Source organism: Leopardus geoffroyi, chromosome A2 (genome assembly GCF_018350155.1).
Source record: "Leopardus geoffroyi isolate Oge1 chromosome A2, O.geoffroyi_Oge1_pat1.0, whole genome shotgun sequence".
Taxonomy (NCBI): domain Eukaryota; kingdom Metazoa; phylum Chordata; class Mammalia; order Carnivora; family Felidae; genus Leopardus; species Leopardus geoffroyi.
In genome coordinates this window covers 91,567,248-91,586,762 of record NC_059331.1, presented here as the reverse complement: position 1 = coordinate 91,586,762, position 19,515 = coordinate 91,567,248, and the positions used below count along the sequence as shown (strand labels likewise).

At 39.6% G+C, this 19,515-nt stretch overlaps 1 protein-coding gene and 1 long non-coding RNA gene across 5 annotated transcripts in view; one reads left to right on the top strand and one right to left on the bottom strand.

The window, feature by feature from the left end:
* Window positions 1-18,034, bottom strand: part of CROT (carnitine O-octanoyltransferase) — a 49,094-nt gene extending 31,060 nt beyond the window's left edge. The window contains exons 1-6 of one of the 4 annotated variants that reach the window (XM_045494695.1): window positions 17,926-18,034; window positions 17,227-17,278; window positions 14,008-14,143; window positions 10,394-10,518; window positions 8,494-8,675; window positions 8,205-8,329 (exon numbers count right to left, since the gene is read on the bottom strand). In XM_045494695.1, the coding sequence (XP_045350651.1) occupies window positions 8,205-8,329; window positions 8,494-8,675; window positions 10,394-10,518; window positions 14,008-14,122 (547 nt within the window). In that variant the 5' untranslated portion in view covers window positions 14,123-14,143; window positions 17,227-17,278; window positions 17,926-18,034. Of the gene's footprint in view, window positions 1-8,204; window positions 8,330-8,493; window positions 8,676-10,393; window positions 10,519-14,007; window positions 14,144-17,226; window positions 17,316-17,856 lie in introns of all 4 variants that reach the window. The other 3 variants (XM_045494699.1, XM_045494696.1, XM_045494698.1) reach the window with 3 other exon arrangements.
* On the top strand, window positions 12,518-13,619 carry LOC123606406. Its single transcript, XR_006716266.1, has 2 exons — window positions 12,518-13,163; window positions 13,401-13,619. It is a non-coding gene; the product is annotated as an uncharacterized LOC123606406 (long non-coding RNA).
* Window positions 18,035-19,515: the final 1,481 nt, after the last annotated feature.

Here is a 19,515-nt window from a genome sequence, read left to right as displayed (position 1 = left end):
GATCTCACAGTTTGTGAGTTCGAGCCCCACATCGGGCTCTGTGCTGACAGCCTGGAGCCTGCTTCTAATTCTGTGTCTCCCTCTCTCTCTGCCCCTTCCCCATCATGCTCTGTTTCTCTCTCTCTCTCAGAAATAAACATTAAAAAAAATATATATATGGCAAGGTATGCTGTGGGTCCATTTGAGGTTTAACTGAGAAAATTAAGTGAGGTTTTCTCAAGCCAAGTAAATTGCTATGGTAATATGTAGAGGTAAGAGAGAAGATTATAATTAAACAGGGGTGGGTGGAGTGGGGAAGGGGGGGTGGGTGGAGTGGGGAAGGGGGGGTGGGCAAAGATTTGAATGTGTATGCAAAGGAGTGATTACAGTGGAGGTGGCAGGAATGGAACTGTGAAGAACTGTAGAATAACTGCATTTAAGTCACAGTGTGATCAAAGAAACAGCTAAGGTAGACTCCCAAAGGAAGGGAGTTGTGAAGACAAGGTGGAGATCAGAGTGAGATGCTTATAATTACCATTCAGCATCGAAATTGGAGATGGAGTTTTTGATAACAAGGTCTAGGGCATGACCACAGGAGTGTGTGGCTCCTTGAGAAGGAATGGAGGTGCAGATTACTAGAGGAAGAAAGTGAAGGAAAGCAGAAGTCAAGGATTATCAACAATTGGAAGTTCAAGTCATCAAGGATGTGACTGAGGTAGTAATGGAAAGAAATGCAGGGAGCCTGGTGCTATACCAATCAATGAACAAAGGGGAATGGTCAAAAACAAAGTCACTGCAATCATGACAAGCTCTGGGGATCTCACCTGATAGCTTTCCTCTTTTCCAGAGCTAAAACTGTAAGGAAGAAGGGAAAGTGGAAAGAATAACAGGAGATAAAGAGCATACAACATCTCCTACCTTTCTTCTAGTACCAAAGTATGAGAGAAAATATACGCGCTTGAGATGGTTATAGGGAACGCAATAAGCTCAAAGAATAACCAGGTTCAGTAACAGAACCCTTCAAAGTAAACAGGAACTTTCAGAGAAAAGGTTGAAGATATAAAGGATTTTGCTGACTGTGTGCTTCAGGAAGTACAGAAGAGTCTGGAAAAGGAAAGGAGAGTGGGTCACAGTAGTAAGGAACCTAGATCAAATTAGGCTATGCACAAATCCACGAATCCAGAGGACAGGCTATGATCTGAGAAGTCTGAACTTCTAGGCAAAATGAGGTAAACAGGGCAAAAGGCATGACGGAATTAGTGTTAATGGTCTCTTAAGGAGGAAGTAAAAATAAAAATAGTTCTATTGCCTCCTTATTGACACCATCCTTTGAGCCACAGCAGCTTACAGGCTGCCTCCACATACATCATTTCTTCAATTTTCTCTGTCTCCAAGATAGATTCCATGACCCATTTTAATTTCTCTCTTCCAAAACACTTAAATCTTCCACTTTCTCTTTCTGCACCTGCTTGACTGTTGTAGGAAAAAAAAAAAGAATATATCATCCAATTTTATTTTATTTTTTTAATTTTTTTTTTTTCAACGTTTATTTATTTTTGGGAGAGAGAGAGACAGAGCATGAACGGGGGAGGGGCAGAGAGAGAGGGAGACACAGAATCGGAAACAGGCTCCAGGCTCCGAGCCATCAGCCCAGAGCCGGACGCGGGGCTCGAACTCACGGACCGCGAGATCGTGACCTGGCTGAAGTCGGACGCTTAACCGACTGCGCCACCCAGGCGCCCCAACCAATTTTAAATTCGTAAACACCATTTCAAATGGGCACTCAACACTGATCAGCTACCCTACATTTCCATAGCAAATGTGCTTCTCCCACTTTCCAAAAATGACTAGTATTTCACACCATCTCTTTTCTCCTCAAATCTTCTACCCCAGGTGATGACCTCAGTTCTCATTTCACCAACGAAAACACAAGGAATTCATAGGACCTCATCTTCCCACAACAAAATTGGTCAATTATGTCTGCAACTAGATGCACACTTTCTGCATTCCCTCTCATCATTGCTCTTGTCAAAGACCAACCCCTCCACCATTTCTACTTTTTTGACCCTCTCAGCTCTTATCTTTTCAAAGACTCTGGCTGTAAGATTATTGTTCTTTCTCTCCTATGTCAATCTCATGACGTAATAGCACTCATTTTTATTTAAATTTTAGCTAGCCAACATCTAGTGCAGTATTGGTTTCAGCAGAATTCAGTGATTCATCGCTCACATACAACTCCCAGTCCTCATCACAACTGCCCTCCTTAATACCCATCACCAATCTAAGCCCATCTCCCACCCACCTCCCTCCATCAGCCTCAGTTTGTTCTCTATCATTAAGAGTCTCCTGTGGTGTTTTCCTCTCTCCCTCTTTCCAACCCCCTCTTCTCATATGTTCATGTTTGGTTTCTTAAATTCCACATAAGAGCGAAATCATACGGTTTCTCTAATTGAGTTGTTTTGCTTAGCCTAATACATTCTAGTTTCATCCATGTCATTTCAAATGGCAAGATTTCATTCTTTTTGATGGCTAATATTCCGTTGTGTGGGTGTATGTGTGTATACATATGTGTATATGCATATACACATATATATGCATACACAGTTTGACTATTGTGGATAATGCTGCTATAAACACTGGGGTCTGTGGACCCCTCTGAATCTGTACTTTTGTATCCTTTGGGTAAATACCTAATAGTCCAATTGCTAGATGATAGGGTAGTTCTATTATTAGTTTTTTGAGGAACCTACATACTGTTCTCCAGAGCGGCTGCACCAGTTTATATTCCCACTCACAGTTCAAGAGGTTTCCCCTTTCTCTGCATCCTTGTCAATGCCTGTTGTTTCTTGTGTTGTTAATTTTAGCCATTCTGACAGGTATGAGGTGGTTATCTCATTGTGGTTTTAATGTGTAGTTCCCTGATGAGTGATGTTGAGTATCTTTTTATGTGTCTGTTAGCCATTTGGATGTCTTCTTTGGAAAAGTGTCTATTCATGTCTTCTGCCCATTTCTTCAGTGGATTGTTTTTTGGGTGTTGAGTTTGGCAAGTTCTTTATAGACTTTATCTGATACGTCATTTGCAAATATCTTCTCCTATTCCATAAGTTACCTTTTAGTTTTGATTGCTTCCTTCACTGTACAGAAGCTTTTCATCTTGATGAAACAGTTCACATTTGCTTTTTTTCCCCTTGCCTCCAGCAACGTGTCTAGTAAGAAGTTGCTGTTGCCAAGGTCAAAGAGGTTGCTACCTGTGATCTCCTCTAGGATTTTGATGGTTTCATGTCTCATATTTAGGTCTTTCATCCTTTTTGAATTTACTTTTTTGTATGATGTAAGAAAGTGGCCTAACCCAAAAAACAAATTACCCAGTGAAGAAATGGGCAGAAAACACGAATAGACACTTCTCTAAAGAAGACATCCGGATGGCCAACAGGCACATGAAAAGATGTTCAACGTCGCTCCTTATCAGGGAAATACAAATCAAAACTACACTCAGATATTACCTCATGCCAGTCAGAGTGGCCAAAATGAACAAATCAGGAGACTATAGATGCTGGAGAGGATGTGGAGAAACGGGAACCCTCTTGCACTGTTGGTGGGAATGCAAATTGGTGCAGCCGCTCTGGAAAGCAGTGTGGAGGTTCCTCAGAAAATTAAAAATAGACCTACCCTATGACCCAGCAATAGCTTGCTAAGAATTTACCCAAGGGATACAGGAGTACTGATGCATAGGGGCACTTGTACCCCAATGTTTATAGCAGCACTCTCAACAATAGCTAAATTGTGGAAAGAGCCTAAATGTCCATCAACTGATGAATGGATAAAGAAATTGTGGTTTATATACACAATGGAATACTACGTGGCAATGAGAAAGAATGAAATATGGCCTTTTGTAGCAACGTGGATGGAACTGGAGAGTGTGATGCTAAGTGAAATAAGCCATACAGAGAAAGACAGATACCATATGGTTTCACTCTTATGTGGATCTTGAGAAACTTAACAGAAACCCATGGGGGAGGGGAAAGGAAAAAAAAAAAGAGGTTAGAGTGGGAGAGAGCCAAAGCATAAGAGACTGTTAAAAACTGAGAAAAAACTGAGGGTTGATGGGGGGTGGGAGGGAGGGGAGGGTGGGTGATGGGTATTGAGGAGGGCACCTTTTGGAATGAGCACTGGGTGTTGTATGGAAACCAATTTGACAATAAATTTCATATATTGAAAAAAAAAAAAAAAGAAAGTGGTCTAAGCTTCATTCTTCCACATGTCACTGTCCTGTTTTCCCAACACCATTTGTTGAAGGGACTATCTTTTTTCCATTGGATATTCTTTCCTGCTTTGTTGAAGAGGAGTTGACCATGTAGTTGTGGGTCCATTTCTGGGTTTTCTATTCTGTTCCATTGATCTTTGTGTCTCTTTTTGTACCAGTAACAATAGTGTCTTGAGGACTACAGCTTTGTAATATAGCTTGAAATCAGAATTATGATGCCTCCAGTCTTTTCTTTTTTGGATTGCTTGGACAATTCGGGGTCTTTTGTGGTTCCGTACAAATTTTAGGATTGTTTGTTCTAGCTCTGCAAAAAATGCTAGTGGTATTTTGATTGGGATTGCATTAAATGTATAGATCCCTTTGGGTAGTACAGACATTTTAACAATGTTTTGTTCTTCAATGACCATGGAATGCTTTTCCATTTCTTGGTGTGCTCTTCAATTTCTTTCCCAAGTGTTGAATAGTTTTCAGAGTACTTCTTTGGTTAGGTTTATTCCTAGGTATCTTATTGTTTTTTGATGTAATTGCAAATGGGATCAATTCCTTGATTTCTTTTTCTGCTACTTTGTTACTGGTGTATAGAAACGCAACAGATTTCTGCATGTTGATTTTATATCCTGTGATTGTGCTGAATTCATGTATTAGTTCTAACAATTTTTTGGTGGCATCTGTTGAGTTTTCTACATACAGTACCATGTCATCTGCAAATAGCGGAAGTTTGACTTCTTCCTTGCCAATTTGGATTCCTTTTATTTCTCTGTCATACAATAGTACCCATTTAAAAAAATAAAGTATCTCCCACTGTACATCAAAACTTCTTCCGTAAGGATTATTTCCTAATGTTGTCACTACTTACTTGGCTTCCTTTCATATTCTCCAGTCGAGCTCCCTTCCCCAACTTCCACTAAGACTGCTCTTGTCGAGGGCAGCCGGTCCATGTCAGGTTGACAAATAATTTGGTCACTTTTAAATTTTATCTCAGTTGACCTTTGGAGCATTCGGTACAACACTTCCTCCTCTTGGTTTCCGGGAGACCACTGTCCTTGCTTCCTTCCCACTTTAGTCTCTTTTGCTGTGTTCGACTCTTCAGACCACCAAATACCATATTTAATTGTGCTAAGGATCATTGTTTGTTCACTTGATAATCTTCCTCTTTATGTGTTACAAAAGCTACTCTTAGGGCTTTAAAATGTTTTCTATGCCTGCTAATAATGATTCCTAAATCTCTTGGTGCAGCACTGAAACTGCTCCCCCAGTCCAAACTTTGCATCCAACTATCTACTTGCATTTCCACTTCAGATGTCTAAAAGGCATCTTAAACTCAACATAGCCTAAGGGACCTCTTAATTTCCTCCCTGAATATTTCGTCCCAATTTTTCCCACCTCATCAACCAACACACCTATCTACCCCATTTCTTAAGCCAAATACCTTGAAGTCATCTGATTCCCCTTTTTTTTTCTTACATCTCATAACCAATCTATGAATAATTCTGCTAAACCCAAAACCAAAATATATCCAGAATCTAAGAACTTTTTTTTTTTTTCAACGTTTATTTATTTTTGGGACAGAGAGAGACAGAGCACGAACGGGGGAGGGGCAGAGAGAGAGGGAGACACAGAACCGCAAACAGGCTCCAGGCTCTGAGCCATCAGCCCAGAGCCTGACGCGGGGCTCGAACTCACGGACCGCGAGATTGTGACCTGGCTGAAGTCGGACGCTCAACCGACTGCGCCACCCAGGTGCCCCCCAGAATCTAAGAACTTTTTATCAGTTCCATATTATTACGCTAGTACAAGTCATTATTGTAGCTCACTAGAACTACTAAAACTATTTTCTAACTGATCTCCCTGCTTCTACCACTGTCTGTTTCCTAAAAATCTTAATCTTCAAACAGCAGGTACAATCATCTTTTCAAAACATAAACCTGATCACATCACTTTCCTCCTCAAAACTCACTAATACGATCTTATTCACATTTTAAATAAAATCCAAATCCACGAGTTGGCTTCCAAATTACCATATGATCCAGCCTCTAGTCACCACTCCAGTCGGCCACCTCCCCATGGCCTAGTATGCTCCATCCATATTCCCCTTCAAACATGCCAAATTTATTCATGCCCAGGGCATTTCTTCCCTCAACATAAAAACAATATGAACCAATCAAAAATAAAAAGACAAAAAACTGCTGGAACATCTTATTCATATCCTCAGAGATGCTTTCCCTGACTACCTAAACAGCCACCTGCTTACCCACTATTTGAATTCTCTATACAGTATTTATCACCAACTCTGTTATTTGTTTACTTATTACCTCAGCTTTATCCCTAACTATACCTCTTCGCATGGCTGTAAGTATAAGAATATAGTTTATGATAGCTTGAAGGACTGTATTAAGAGGCACATTGTTAAATTAGTGACTGCATTTTACATGCCCAAACACCATAAAATACCTAGGAATAAACCTAACCAAAGAGGTAAAAGACCTGTATGCTGAAAACTATTCAAAGCTTATGAAAGAAATTGAAGACGACACTAAGAAATCAAAGAACATTTCATGCTCATAGATTAGAAGAATATTGTTAAAATGTCGAAACTACTCAAAGCAATCTACACACTCAATGCAATCCTTATCAAAATAGCACCAGCATTCTTCACAGAGTTAAAACAATCCTAAAATTTCTATGGAATCACAAAAGACCCCAAATAGCCAAAGTAATGTTGAAAAAGAAAACCAAAGCTGGAAGCATCACAATCCCATACTTTAACTCGCAATACATGCTGTACCTTAAAGGATTATTTTATCTATCTTAGAACATACCTATGAAATAGTAAAGATTGAACTTGAAAACCAGGTTGACTGATTTGAGTTCTTAACCGATACGCATATTTCTCTCTTTGCTACGGCTATTCCATTTTCTCCTGTTCATTTTTTCCATTCATGTTTGGGCATTAAACTTTATGCCCTAAGTAACCAGGTTTTTCACTTGCAACATCAAGATAAAAGTGTGTGGGCCTGAAGACATTATCTCAAGCATCTAATGAGGTTTACAAAGAGGAGTTTATGAAAGTAAACTCATATTCCTCACACTACAAGCAAAACTGGCAAAGAAATTTTACTTTTAAACAAAATTTCAGGTAAGAAAAATATCCTTTCCTAGTTACATTCTGCAGTAACTATACACTATCTTATTAAATTTATAAAAAAGAAAAAGATCCTGAAATAACCAAAAATAAGCAGTTACTACAATAGAATTTTCCATTTTGAGATCTGCTAGCACACCAAGCAGAATTTACCATTAAGCTGACAGTAAAAACAAAAACTTTGGTGAGTCAATCTGAACTCATAGGCCTTCAAGAAGACTGACACCAGGCTCTCACCTCAAAAGGCTGGGAGTGGAAGGAAGGGCATACTCACAGAGAAATGGGGCATAATAACCATATATAAGCAAACACTCAAAAAGAAAATTCAAGTAAGAGGGTAGAGACAGAAAGATCCAAATCATATGCTCCAGATTTCCTAATATTCTAATTGATAATGTTCTTTAAAATTTAAATACTCAAATGATGCAACATAAGCACCAGCTTTTATATAGAACTATGTAAGACACATTTTATAAAATCCACTCCCAGGGCATCTGGGTGGCTCAGTTGGTTTAACATCCAACTCTTGATTTCAGCTCAGGTCATGATCTCACAATTGGTGAGTTCACGCCCCATGTCGAGCTCTGGGCTGGCAGCAAGAAGCCGGCTTGGGATTCTATCCCCTCCCTCTGTGCCCCTCTCTCTCTCAAAATAAATAAGCATTTAAAAAAAAAAAAATCCATTCCCATAAATTACTTACAACTAAAAGGTTCACAGAAAGCCTCCAATTAGTCACCCACAGCATCACAGTAGAAACCACAGCACAACTATCCAAATCCTAATGACTTAACCAAAAAAGTACCCATGTTTTCTACTTACCAGTCCTAAAATAATTCATAATTGAATCTCTGGTAATCCCTGGAATCTTGCATGTGGAAAACACCATTCGGAATTGATCCATATCTAGAGGATTATTTCCAACTTTATGAACAGGCACTTTTTCCCTATTAAAACAAACAAAGTATTTTGGTCAACAAGTCTTTATAACACTTGTAAAACAAGTAGTCACAACTACAGTATCCTTGAATAACTAAAATTCAGCTTCTCAACATTTTGCCACCTAAAACTGTAGGTAAACCTGTTACTAAATTCACATAACTGTCCTTACTTTCTTAATAGCTGCCAGTAGTTCAAGTTATGCCAAAGACTTATACTTCCTCTTTCCAACTGAGTCCCTTCCTTTGGAGGCCAGTAGTGTTCAATATAAGGTGTAGGACCAGCAAAATTGACATTCAGTTGTGACGGTAAACGAGCATCCAGATAGGCAACATTCAGCCACCATTCTTCCAGCTAAAAGAAATTAAGAACTTCAGCCTAATGCAATTGGGTATACTTGAATGTGTAATTGCTGCCAAAGAAAACCAAAAAACAAAAGCTGTATTTGTTCTTTTCTCTTTACTCTTTAACACTTAAAAACACATTTACTTACCCACATCAAATTGTACACGGACAATGGACTTTAAGTCAATTTTACCTCAGTAAGCTCTTTTTAAAAAAATGATAAATTAAAAAATAAAAACACACTTTCTTGTTTTAAATTATCACAGATACTGAAAAATGGTATTATGATCATTTCTTTCTTCTGGAACTATAGGATCTTAATTATAATTACATTACCAAAAACAGGCAACAAGAAAGCACTGAAAAGGCACCTTCAGATAGATCATACTGAAGTCACAACACCAAAGTCCTTAGGTGAGTTTTCCCATAGTACTTTGGGTATAATAAATATTTAACAAATCCTCAATTATAACAACTAGTAAGACATTTACAATTTTCCTTTTCCAAGCAAAAACTGCAGTGCTAAATCAGAACTATGAAACCTTTTCAGTACACATAAAACTAATTTAGAATTTTCAGTGCTTTCTGTGTCCTTCTTTCATAATATGCAACTAAATTTCAGGCAGATATGCAGATCTCAAATTATCTACAGTTATTTTTTAAGAAATGGATGTTATAAACTATAATCATTCAGAAAAGGAAGTAACCAAAAAGGATACAGACTTCTTACCTTACCCTGATTCAATTAAAATTGCTCAAGTCTCAAGACTGCAAAGAAAGAAATCTCAAAGTATAAAATTCTATTACTCCTTCATAGTTATCAATGACTAATGGAAAGATCAACTTGCTTTTTATTTCTAAAGCTTAAATACAGTTACAATCATTATTTCTAGATTAAGGCAATTTTTTTTTATGTTTATGAGAGAGCACGAGTCATTGAGGGGCAGAAAGAGAGAGAGAGCCACAGAATTTGAAGCAGGCTCCACGTTCTCAGCTGTCAGCACAAAGCCCAATACAGGGCTCAAACCCACAAATTGCGAGATCACGACCTGAGCCAAAGCCAGAAGCTTAACCAACTGAACCACCCAGGCACCCTGGCAATTTTTTTAAATTACGAAAACCTAACCTCTGGTTCACACTACAGAAGCAGAGTAGTTAAGCTGAAGAAGCCCAAGATTCCTTAAAGAAAATTATGCACTGCCTCAGTAATGACTGTATCAACATCTCCCCCTCAATCTATCTAATTCCAACATATAATACTCAAAACCATTCTCCACTCCAACTTTGTAATGGCCCTCTCTCTCCCATGCAATGTTTAAGTATTTGTATGCCACCTATGTGGCATGTCTATTTTTTTCAGGCTAGGATTACCTGAACAAAATGTTTCTCTCAAAGCAGGGTCTGCAGATCACCTCCACTAGGACCACATGGAAAGTTAAAATAAGGACTTCTGGGCCCCCATTCCAGAGATACTGAATCAGAATCACTGGTCCGAGGAAGTCTGCATTTTAACAAGTTCTCCATGTGGTAAAAGAAAAGTTCACACACAACACTTAAAACTCCCTAGAGTTAAACAATTCCCTCATTCTTCTGGATGATTACAACAACAATGACTGCAAGGATATTAACACTAATAATTTTAAATTGAAAGCTATTTAAATAAAACATTTTTATTTTTCATTCAAGCATCATCAATTTTCTAATTATAAGTACAATAACACAAATACCCAATTTCTTTTTCCTTTTGCCCTTTCAAGTAATTTCTGGTGCAATTTTCTTCCAATACCATCTTGAAATTTTTGGACAATTTCTTCAGTTTTTTTATATTCTTCTTTATTTGCAAATGGTTTTACTATAAAGATAAAATATGCATTAAAATACTTAGACATCAAGTACCATAAACTCACATTATTACATAAATCTTGAGACTTAATTATGTAAAACAATTATAAATGCATTAATTATCACAGCAGTCCAATAAATTATGCCAGAGTTTACAACATAAAAATAGCTGAAAAGCAACAATGCAAAACGAGGTGAAAAATAAAACAGTGGATACTGGGTATTCTGATAACCTTTTTCTGAAAAATTATTTTAAAATTATTCTGGATGATGAGAATTAAAAAGATATAGATAGAACTATCATCTAGCTATTAGTCCAACAGAAAAGTTAATCCTGTTTAGCCATGAATAAGAGAAATTAAAATTTCTTTCCACTAATGTTCAAGCAGAGCCTTGAACATCATGTATGTAAGTGCAATATGTACGTAAATTTAAGTGTAAAGCCTGCCTCCAGCCCAGAGCCAGAGCCAATAACAGTTTCCTTCCAAACTGTTCCAAACTGTGTGTACACACACACACAAAACAAAAACAAATAAAATACAGGATTTTAGTCCATGAAAATGAAAACCAATTGTTCTGAAAATTTGCTACCGAGAAAAGCAAATTAGCAATCAAAGGACATTAAGATCTTCCTTTTTTATGATTCTGTCTCTTCCAAGTACTATCTTAAAGTCAATTTAAACAGCTGTATTTAGAAACAGTCCAAGTGAAATGTATAATCAAAAACAGTGAATAATCACTAAAATTTTTACAAAAGAAACTTGAATTCCCAGATAAAAGTACCTGAGGAAAAAGAGAAAAGAAATTTAAAGAACATCAAGGGCTTTCAGTTCAAGAAAGTGAACCAAATGCATACATTTATCTCCAAACCTCCTAGAATTCAGTAAAATCACGGTAATTAAAAAGTCAAAAACCTATAAGGACCAAGAATATGGAAGGAGAGGACAGCAGACCAGTTAAGCTAACATTTTACAAATTAGAAAACACATGAGAAAATGGGGACTTTGTAGAATGGAGAAAGCCTGTCTAAAGCCTAGACAGCGGAAGGGAGGAAGATACAAGGTTAAGGTTAGGTGCAAACCAAGAAGCAAGTCAATTCCTGCAGTAGAATCCCAGAAAGGTTCAAGAATTCTAGGCAAATGGACTTTCAAAGGGGGGGCAAAAAGTGGCTGAAAACAGGTCTCCTGTAGATCTTTCTCCACTCTAGAAAGCCAGGCAACTTCCTACCAACGCCAGCAGAAATCTAAAGGTTTATTCTTAGGAAAAATTGACAAGCAGAATACATGGCTTCTAAGTCATATTGAAAACAAGAGATTATGATGAAAGGGTACACCCAGAACAATGACCCCTCCAGCCTCCTTCCCCTACTTAGTTCCCAAAACACTAGAAATCAGGCTCATGCCTTCTAAACAAAAGAGGACTCTTTGGGGAAACAGATCGGTCCAAGAAAAATTATTACTTAGATCTGGGCTTGGTCCCAATGGAACTGCTAGATCTCTGCAACAAGAGTCACTAGAAGGCCCACTGGTCACCAAATCCCTACCCACACATATAGAGCTTTCAATTGGCTTTTTAGGGTCTAACTCTAAAATATGAAGACTACAGATTTCCTGATATTTGAGGAAAGCCTCTCACATGACAGTCAAAGGCAGAATAAGCAAAAATAGGATTGGTGGTCCCAAACAATAAACAGACCCTTTCCCAGGAAGGGAAAGGCACTAATAATAAGGGAAATCATTTTTTAATTAAAAGCTTAGTCCAGAATGCCCCAGATCCAATTACTAGGAATTCCAGAAAGAGAGGGAAAACAAAGGAGAAAACTATTCAAGAAACACTATTTTTCAAATTTCCTCAAACTGAGAACTTGAATTTTTCAACTTAAAAGAACCTACTGTGTATTCAGAGAAATAAATGAGAAAAAAAAATCTACACACTAAGGGACATGGAAACAATCAAAATGGTAGGGATAAAAAGGTTTCCAAACACATCTGTAAAGTAAAAAACAAGCCACATATGAAGGATCAAACAAAATGGCATTAGACCTCTCAAGAGAACAGACAGTACCTTCAAAACTCCTAAGAAAAATCATTTCCAACCCAGAATATTCTATATTCAGCCAAACAATCAGATATGAGGGTAGAATAAATTTTCAGGTCTCACATTCTTTTTTTCCCCAGAAATTCTTTTCTCAAGTAGCTACTAAAGATGTACTTCACAAATATAAGTGAAAAGAGGAAGAAAAAGAAAGACAGGAACCAGAGAATCCAATAAAGGAGGGAGAGGTGAAGCAAACTGCTAGGATAATGGGGGAAAGAAAGTCCCCAGAGAACAGCTATCAGCCAACTTAAGAAAAGTATGCTGATTGAAGGAAGAGGGCAGAGGGCCCTAGGAGGGATGTCTCCAAGAAATGAAACTCAGAGAATAGCTTATGTGTTTAATATATGTATAGGTACATACACATATATGTATTATATATAATGTACATAAGGGTTTTCGGTGTATTGAAGTGTTTGGGAGTGAATTAGTTAAGGATACAAAGTAAGCAAATGAAAAATGAGGCAAAATAAAACAAAAAAACCAGCAAAAAGGTAACCAAAGCACAGTGTGATTAACTGCATAATCATAAACCCTACATGATCAGGTAAAGTAATACAGGTACATACTGATTTAAATTTTAAATTTTTTTTCAACGTTTATTTATTTTTGGGACAGAGAGAGACAGAGCATGAACGGGGAAGGGGCAGAGAGAGAGGGAGACACAGAATCGGAAACAGGCTCCAGGCTCTGAGCCATCAGCCCAGAGCCCGATGCGGGGCTCGAACTCACGGACCGCGAGATCGTGACCTGGCTGAAGTCGGACGCTTAACCGACTGCGCCACCCAGGCGCCCCAGGTACATACTGATTTAAATGAGGTAAAACCTGGAGTTCAATCAAGTGAATACTAATTTAATCATTTAATCCCAAATGGTGATTCTGTACAACTATATTGAGAGAATGAAAAGGAAAATGTGGATATGTTGGACTGCATATATGCTGAGCGTGAAGAGTGGAAAGGTAAAAGGTGTGGAAGAGCTAAATCCACATCTTTTTACCAACAAATTGATAATATCTAAAACTAAAAAAAAAAAAAAAAGAAATAGTAGTATAAAAATGTTACTTTAAATCTGGAGATAAAAGATATCTGGAGATAAACAATATCAAAAAACTGAGAAAATATTTGAAAATGCTTGCCTGAGGGAGTGGGATTTGGGGGTGGGAGTAGAGAATGAGGCAGAGGCCTGCTACTTTTTATTATAAACCTAAAAATACTATCTGGCTTTTCAAACTATGGAAAAAGTAACTTGAGAAATAAAGACAAAAAAGTTCTGCACATTTTAAGGATACATTCCATGAGTCTCAAGGAAAAAACAATTACACCCTCATCAACTTCTAGTAATTTCATAGTTTCCTACATTACTAATAATATAATACATACGAAAAGATTACAAACATACATACCTGATTCAAGATATTTTTTTAATGATTCTTCAAGTGAAGGAACAGGCAGAGATGGAAGAGAATCCTGGTATTGAAATGTTCGTTCTTCAGTTGATTTAGCCAATTGATTTTCCATGATGCAATCACAACAGGAAAACTAAAGAAAAAAGCCCTCACAATTTCAATCTCATAAATATTCTTATATATGCTAGTTCCAATGCAATAAATCATTATCTAGAGACCACAATATATACAGAACTTTGTTCTAGTCCTTACAGAAGTCATAAACTTGTCAGTGAGAAAATCAATTAAAAAACAAACAAAAACAAAAACAAAAAAACATGTAGATTCCAAGAGCTGGAGCTCAGAGTCAGTACCTACTATTTGCCAAGTACTACGGTATCACAGAAGACCTTATCTAATCTTCCTATTATCTCTGCCTTTTGGCATTCACTGACATTTTACATACCAAGAAACCAAAACTCAAAAGACAATTTACCAACTCTAGTAAGGTCAAGATCTGTTTGATTCCAATCTTCCCCTTAAACAAAAGCTACTAGAGAGTGGGTAAGAGAACCCACAGGAGCTCTAAATGGGTAGGGAGAATTCAGATGTGTAGCAAGTTATGCTGGGTGGAAGGTGAGCACTCCCAAGAGCCTAGTATGAAAAGCAGAAGATTCATCCAGCTGTGGACTTGTAGAATATTACAGAATTCATCAATCATACGACAAGCTGTTGTAACCGCATGCAGATGGTTTGAAGCCTACCCAGAATGACTTCAAGTATCCCCAGCAATCTTGAACAATTTTCATCAGAGAAATCAAACTAACCCAAAATGTGAATGAGGTATACAAATGTTAAAAGGAAAACTAAGTTTCTCAAAGTCTTTAATAGCAACTGAGAAATCAAGGAAACTTAAGAATTATCTGTGCTTTCTAATCTTTTTAAATTAAAACTGATAGCAAACCAAATAAAATATTCCACTCATAGGTTAAAGAATAAAACATTATCAAAAGCAAGGGTGTGGCAGAGACTGTTATCAGCCAATATTAACTGTTTCCTTTTTTTTTTTTCTTAACAGAATCCTGACTTTCAACTGGGTATAAAGCCACACAGCTTTATCTCCTACCCTGCCTTGGAGCTCAGTATGACTTTGTAATGTGTCACCTCAGGGTCATGCCCCTATAAAGGACTAACTACGTGTGTTCTCCCTGTGCTTTCTCTCCTAACAGGTATGACCAACGGAAGCAGCACCTTACAGACACCTCAACTGCTTACAGACACCATGTATTGAGGTTGTCAGAATCTTCCTATTACCCCTAGCCTCCACCCTCTAGATGTATGGGAAAACACTGTCATTCATGTCATCGAGCTTTGTTAGGATAGAACAGTTCAACCTACAGCACTAATAAAAAGATATAATCCAGAAGTAAGGTACAACAAAGACCTCCCATTTAATAGCTTCTTGCTATCTAATGACTTTGCACTTTATTTTGACCATCCACCGACATTAGCTTTAGACTTAACGGAAATGTAGGCATGGGTCCATATGCCAACTCTACCACTTTCTAGTCATGAGCCTCTGGGCAACTGACTTGGACCAAATTCCCTTATCTGTAGAGAGGATAATCATACAATCAGAAAGAGTTGTTGTTAAGATTGTTTTATTTTTATTATCATTCTTAAATAGGTTCCATACCCAATTGGGGCTTGAACTTGCAACTCTAGGATCAAGAGTCAGATGTTCTACAGAGCCAGCCAGGTGCCTCCAGGATTGTTTTTAAATGACTGCAAAAAGACGTCACAGGGGCGCCTAGGTGGCTCAGTCGGTTAAGAGTCCGATTCTTGATTTCGGCTCAGATCATGGTCTCACAATTCGTGGGTTCAAGCCCCGTGTCGGGCTCTGCATAGACACCAAGAAATCTGCTTAGGATATTCTCTCTTTCTCTCTCTCTCTTCCCCTCCCTTGCTGGCACGCAATCTCTAAATAAACTTAAAATAAAAAACAAAAAAACACACATCATAAAAATAAAGCAATCTGGGGCACCCGAGTGGCTCAGTCGGTTAAGCAGCCTTCTTTAGCTCAGGGCATGATCTGCCCGTTTGTGAGTTCGAGCCCCATGTCGGGCTCTGTGCTGACAGCTCAGAGCCTGGAGTCTTCTACAGATTCTGTGTCTCTTGTCTCTCTGCCCCTCTCCTGCTTATGTGCTGTCTCTCTCTAAGAATAAATAAACATTAAAAAAAAGTGTTTAAAAAAATAAAACAAATAAAAAAAGTAAAAATAAAGCAATCTAGTTGAGACAACCATGTTATGCCAGGCAGAATTTCTAGGAATGGCTCCCATGATTTCACCCCTACACTCTCCAGAACCTGTGAATATAATGAGATCATCACTTCCATGTCTGTGATCACGTTGTCTTACATAGCACAGGTGACCTTAGATTATCCAGGTGGGTCTAATCATTTGAGCCCTCAAGAGCAGAAAGCTTACTCCAGCAGTTGGCTGTAGATGAGTCAGGGGGATTAAAAGCATGAAAAGGATTGAAGGTGCTGTCTGGCAATGAACATACAGGTGGTCTTACGGAACTGACAAAGCCCCCAGCTGGAGCCTAGGAAGGAAATCGGGTCCTCGGCCCTACTACACCTGCAAGAAAATAAATTCTGCACCTTCACTTAGCCTAGAGGTGGATTCTTCCTCAGGGCCTCCAGACCAGAGCCCAGGACTACAGAAACCTTTATTTCAGCTTTGTGAGGTGCTAAGCAGAGTACCCAGCTGAAACTACCTGGACTTCAGACCTATAGAAGCTGTGAGATAACCACTTTGTGATTTTGTGTGGTTTGTTTTGTTTTGTTTTTTTAACTAAGTTTATGGTAAATTGTTATGGCAGCAATAAGAATCTAATACACATACGTAGAAAAGATAAGCTATTCTCTGTATACCTACCTCCCTTAGTACTTAATGGACGCTAGAAAAATGATACCAAGACTACCAATCCCATACCTATATGGTCTTAACTCACCAAAACGTACACAGTAAAAATATGAATTAGGAGATTTTTTCCAGCAAGGACTGTTTTGAATGTTCAACTACAAAGATGAAGTCTAAAAGAACCTACATACGCATTAAGAAAAATCATGACACTGGATTTAATTACAGGATGGCTTCCTGGGGCAATAAAATGTAAACACAGATTGGAAGAGAATCGGGAACAGCAAGTAAAAAAATAAATTGTCACATACCGGTACACCAAGATGAACTGTTTAGGACTTCCAGGAGGCCGCTGCAACCATCCTGTTTGAGAACGCAGGGGTTTGAACTAGGCTGGTGACTGCGGGAAGCAAGAAACTAGCGTGGGGGGTGGGGGTGGGGGGACATGGAAATTTTTACCAAAAACTGGCTTAAGAAACGGAAGAAAAGAAATCTGCAGACTATGAAGCCCTAAGACTTAAAACTGTTGGGAACCAGAGCACGCACTCAAAAAAGTCCATCTACCAGACAGCTGGCGAACAATTGTTACGGGATTCACCAGGTTTTGGACAACCACACTCAAGAGACAAAGTGCTCCCGGTGCCCGGTATCGGGGGCCCCCGCCCAGACGCAGGGCGACAAGCTTAAAGCTTGGCTGTAGATACAGAAGTGCAGAGCGAGGAGAGCTCAGGCTTCTCCCACCACACCAAAAGTTGCTCCGCATACTCAAGAGGCCACCAAGCGAAAGAAATCCAAATAAGCAGCGCTACGGCACCGCCCGGCGGCCCAACCTCGGGGGTACGTCTACGACCGCGGCAGATGAGCTGACTACACGACACTCCCGCCGAGTCCGGGCACTTCCGCCGTTCTACGCTATGGAACTCTGTTCTACGCAACTTAACTTTTCCCCACCATCTCCACGGGCTGGGGGAGAGAGGGAGCGCTGCCCCATCGGGCCTACTGGTCCTCACCGCTTGCCCTTGACCTCCTCGGCCACGGCCCACAGCCGCGCTGGCCCGCTCCCCCGCGGCCCCCGAGGAGCAGGAATTAAACGGAAAGCCGCGAGGGTCCCGCCCCGCAGGCACCGGCGAACGAAGATTGGATGGAAAGCCGCGAGGGTCCCGCCCCGTACTTGAAGCCTGGGACGAGCCGGACCTGCGCTCTGATAGGACCCAGCCCAATCTCACTCGGTCGTCCTCTGCCGGAGGCTGGGTTCCAGGCTGCGGGGCTGGGAGGGGCTTCCCTGACGCCAGAGAAACGGCCCCAGCCCTGCCGGACAGCGGTTGACTGCTTTCCGCAGGTGGAGCCCAGCGCCCGGGCCAGGGATACAGCGGGAGACTCCGGGCACGCAGCCCTCCGCCTACGCAGGTACACAACCCTGGGACGGGCGTAGTAACTGATGCCTCAGACTCATCTTGGTCCAGTTTGTGCAAGACTCGGCGCCCTGTTTACCTGCCTCTTCTAGCCCCAGCTCTGTCTTGCCAGCCGCTCCTTCCCCTTACCAGTGCGACTTTTTTTTTTTTTTAAATAAATTTTTTTTAGTTTTTTTTTTTAACGATTATTTATTTTTGAGACAGAGAGAGACAGAGCATGAACGGGGGAGGGTCAGAGAGAGGGAGACACAGAATCCGAAACAGGCTCCAGGTTCTGAGCTGTCAGCACAGAGCCGGACGCGGGGCTCGAACTCACGGACCGCGAGATCATGACCTGAGCCGAAGTCGGCCGCTTAACCGACTGAGCCACCCAGGCGCCCCATCAGTGCGACTCTTTTTGCAACCCTCAAGCAATAATTTATACCATTGCTTTTTAAAGGAATCTTGTTCACCCTGTGTCTTGGCAAGAGAGTAGTGACCACACAGATATCTGCTTAATCTCGTTTTCTATCCACTGAGACTGAAGTTTGCCCAGCGAAGATAATGCTTCAAGCACTCTGCAGCATCCCTGGCTTCCCTACCCGTCTACAATTCTTCATGATGCCCAAGGTCGGTGAAGCCCCAAGGGATGCTTACCCTGCAAGCTTGGGGTTGATCTGATGTTTTTTTTAACTATTGCGCCAAAAAATAGAGTTTTCAACCAAAATGGAGCTAGACGAGTTCAAGAAGATCACAATGTGATTAACTTCGTTAAACAGGCCAGTCTATTTTACATTTACCTCCTGAAACAAAATACACTGTTCGAATTTTCATTTTAAATACATTGTTTCATTTGTGTGGAAGCAAAGACCAATCTTTTACCCTGGCTCTGAACTAAATATCCAATATAAAGAACTGGGTTTCTAATTAACATATCAATGCAGGTCTGAATCCTTTATCTGTCTTTCCTAACTCCCTGGTAGTTAAATCTGAAGTGAATGGAACTGAAGCTATGTATAACTGAATATTCACTTGGTTTGAATATTCCTAAATTTCCTACAGAACTGTTAATGTGTGTGATTATAGTGCAGCTCCAGCCCTTGCTGAAGGTGTCGCAAAATATATGACAGACACACCTTTCTAATAAAAGTTTTGAATTCTGAGCTATATCAGGTCAAACAGGTTTCGAATAGGAGTTGTAAATTTGTA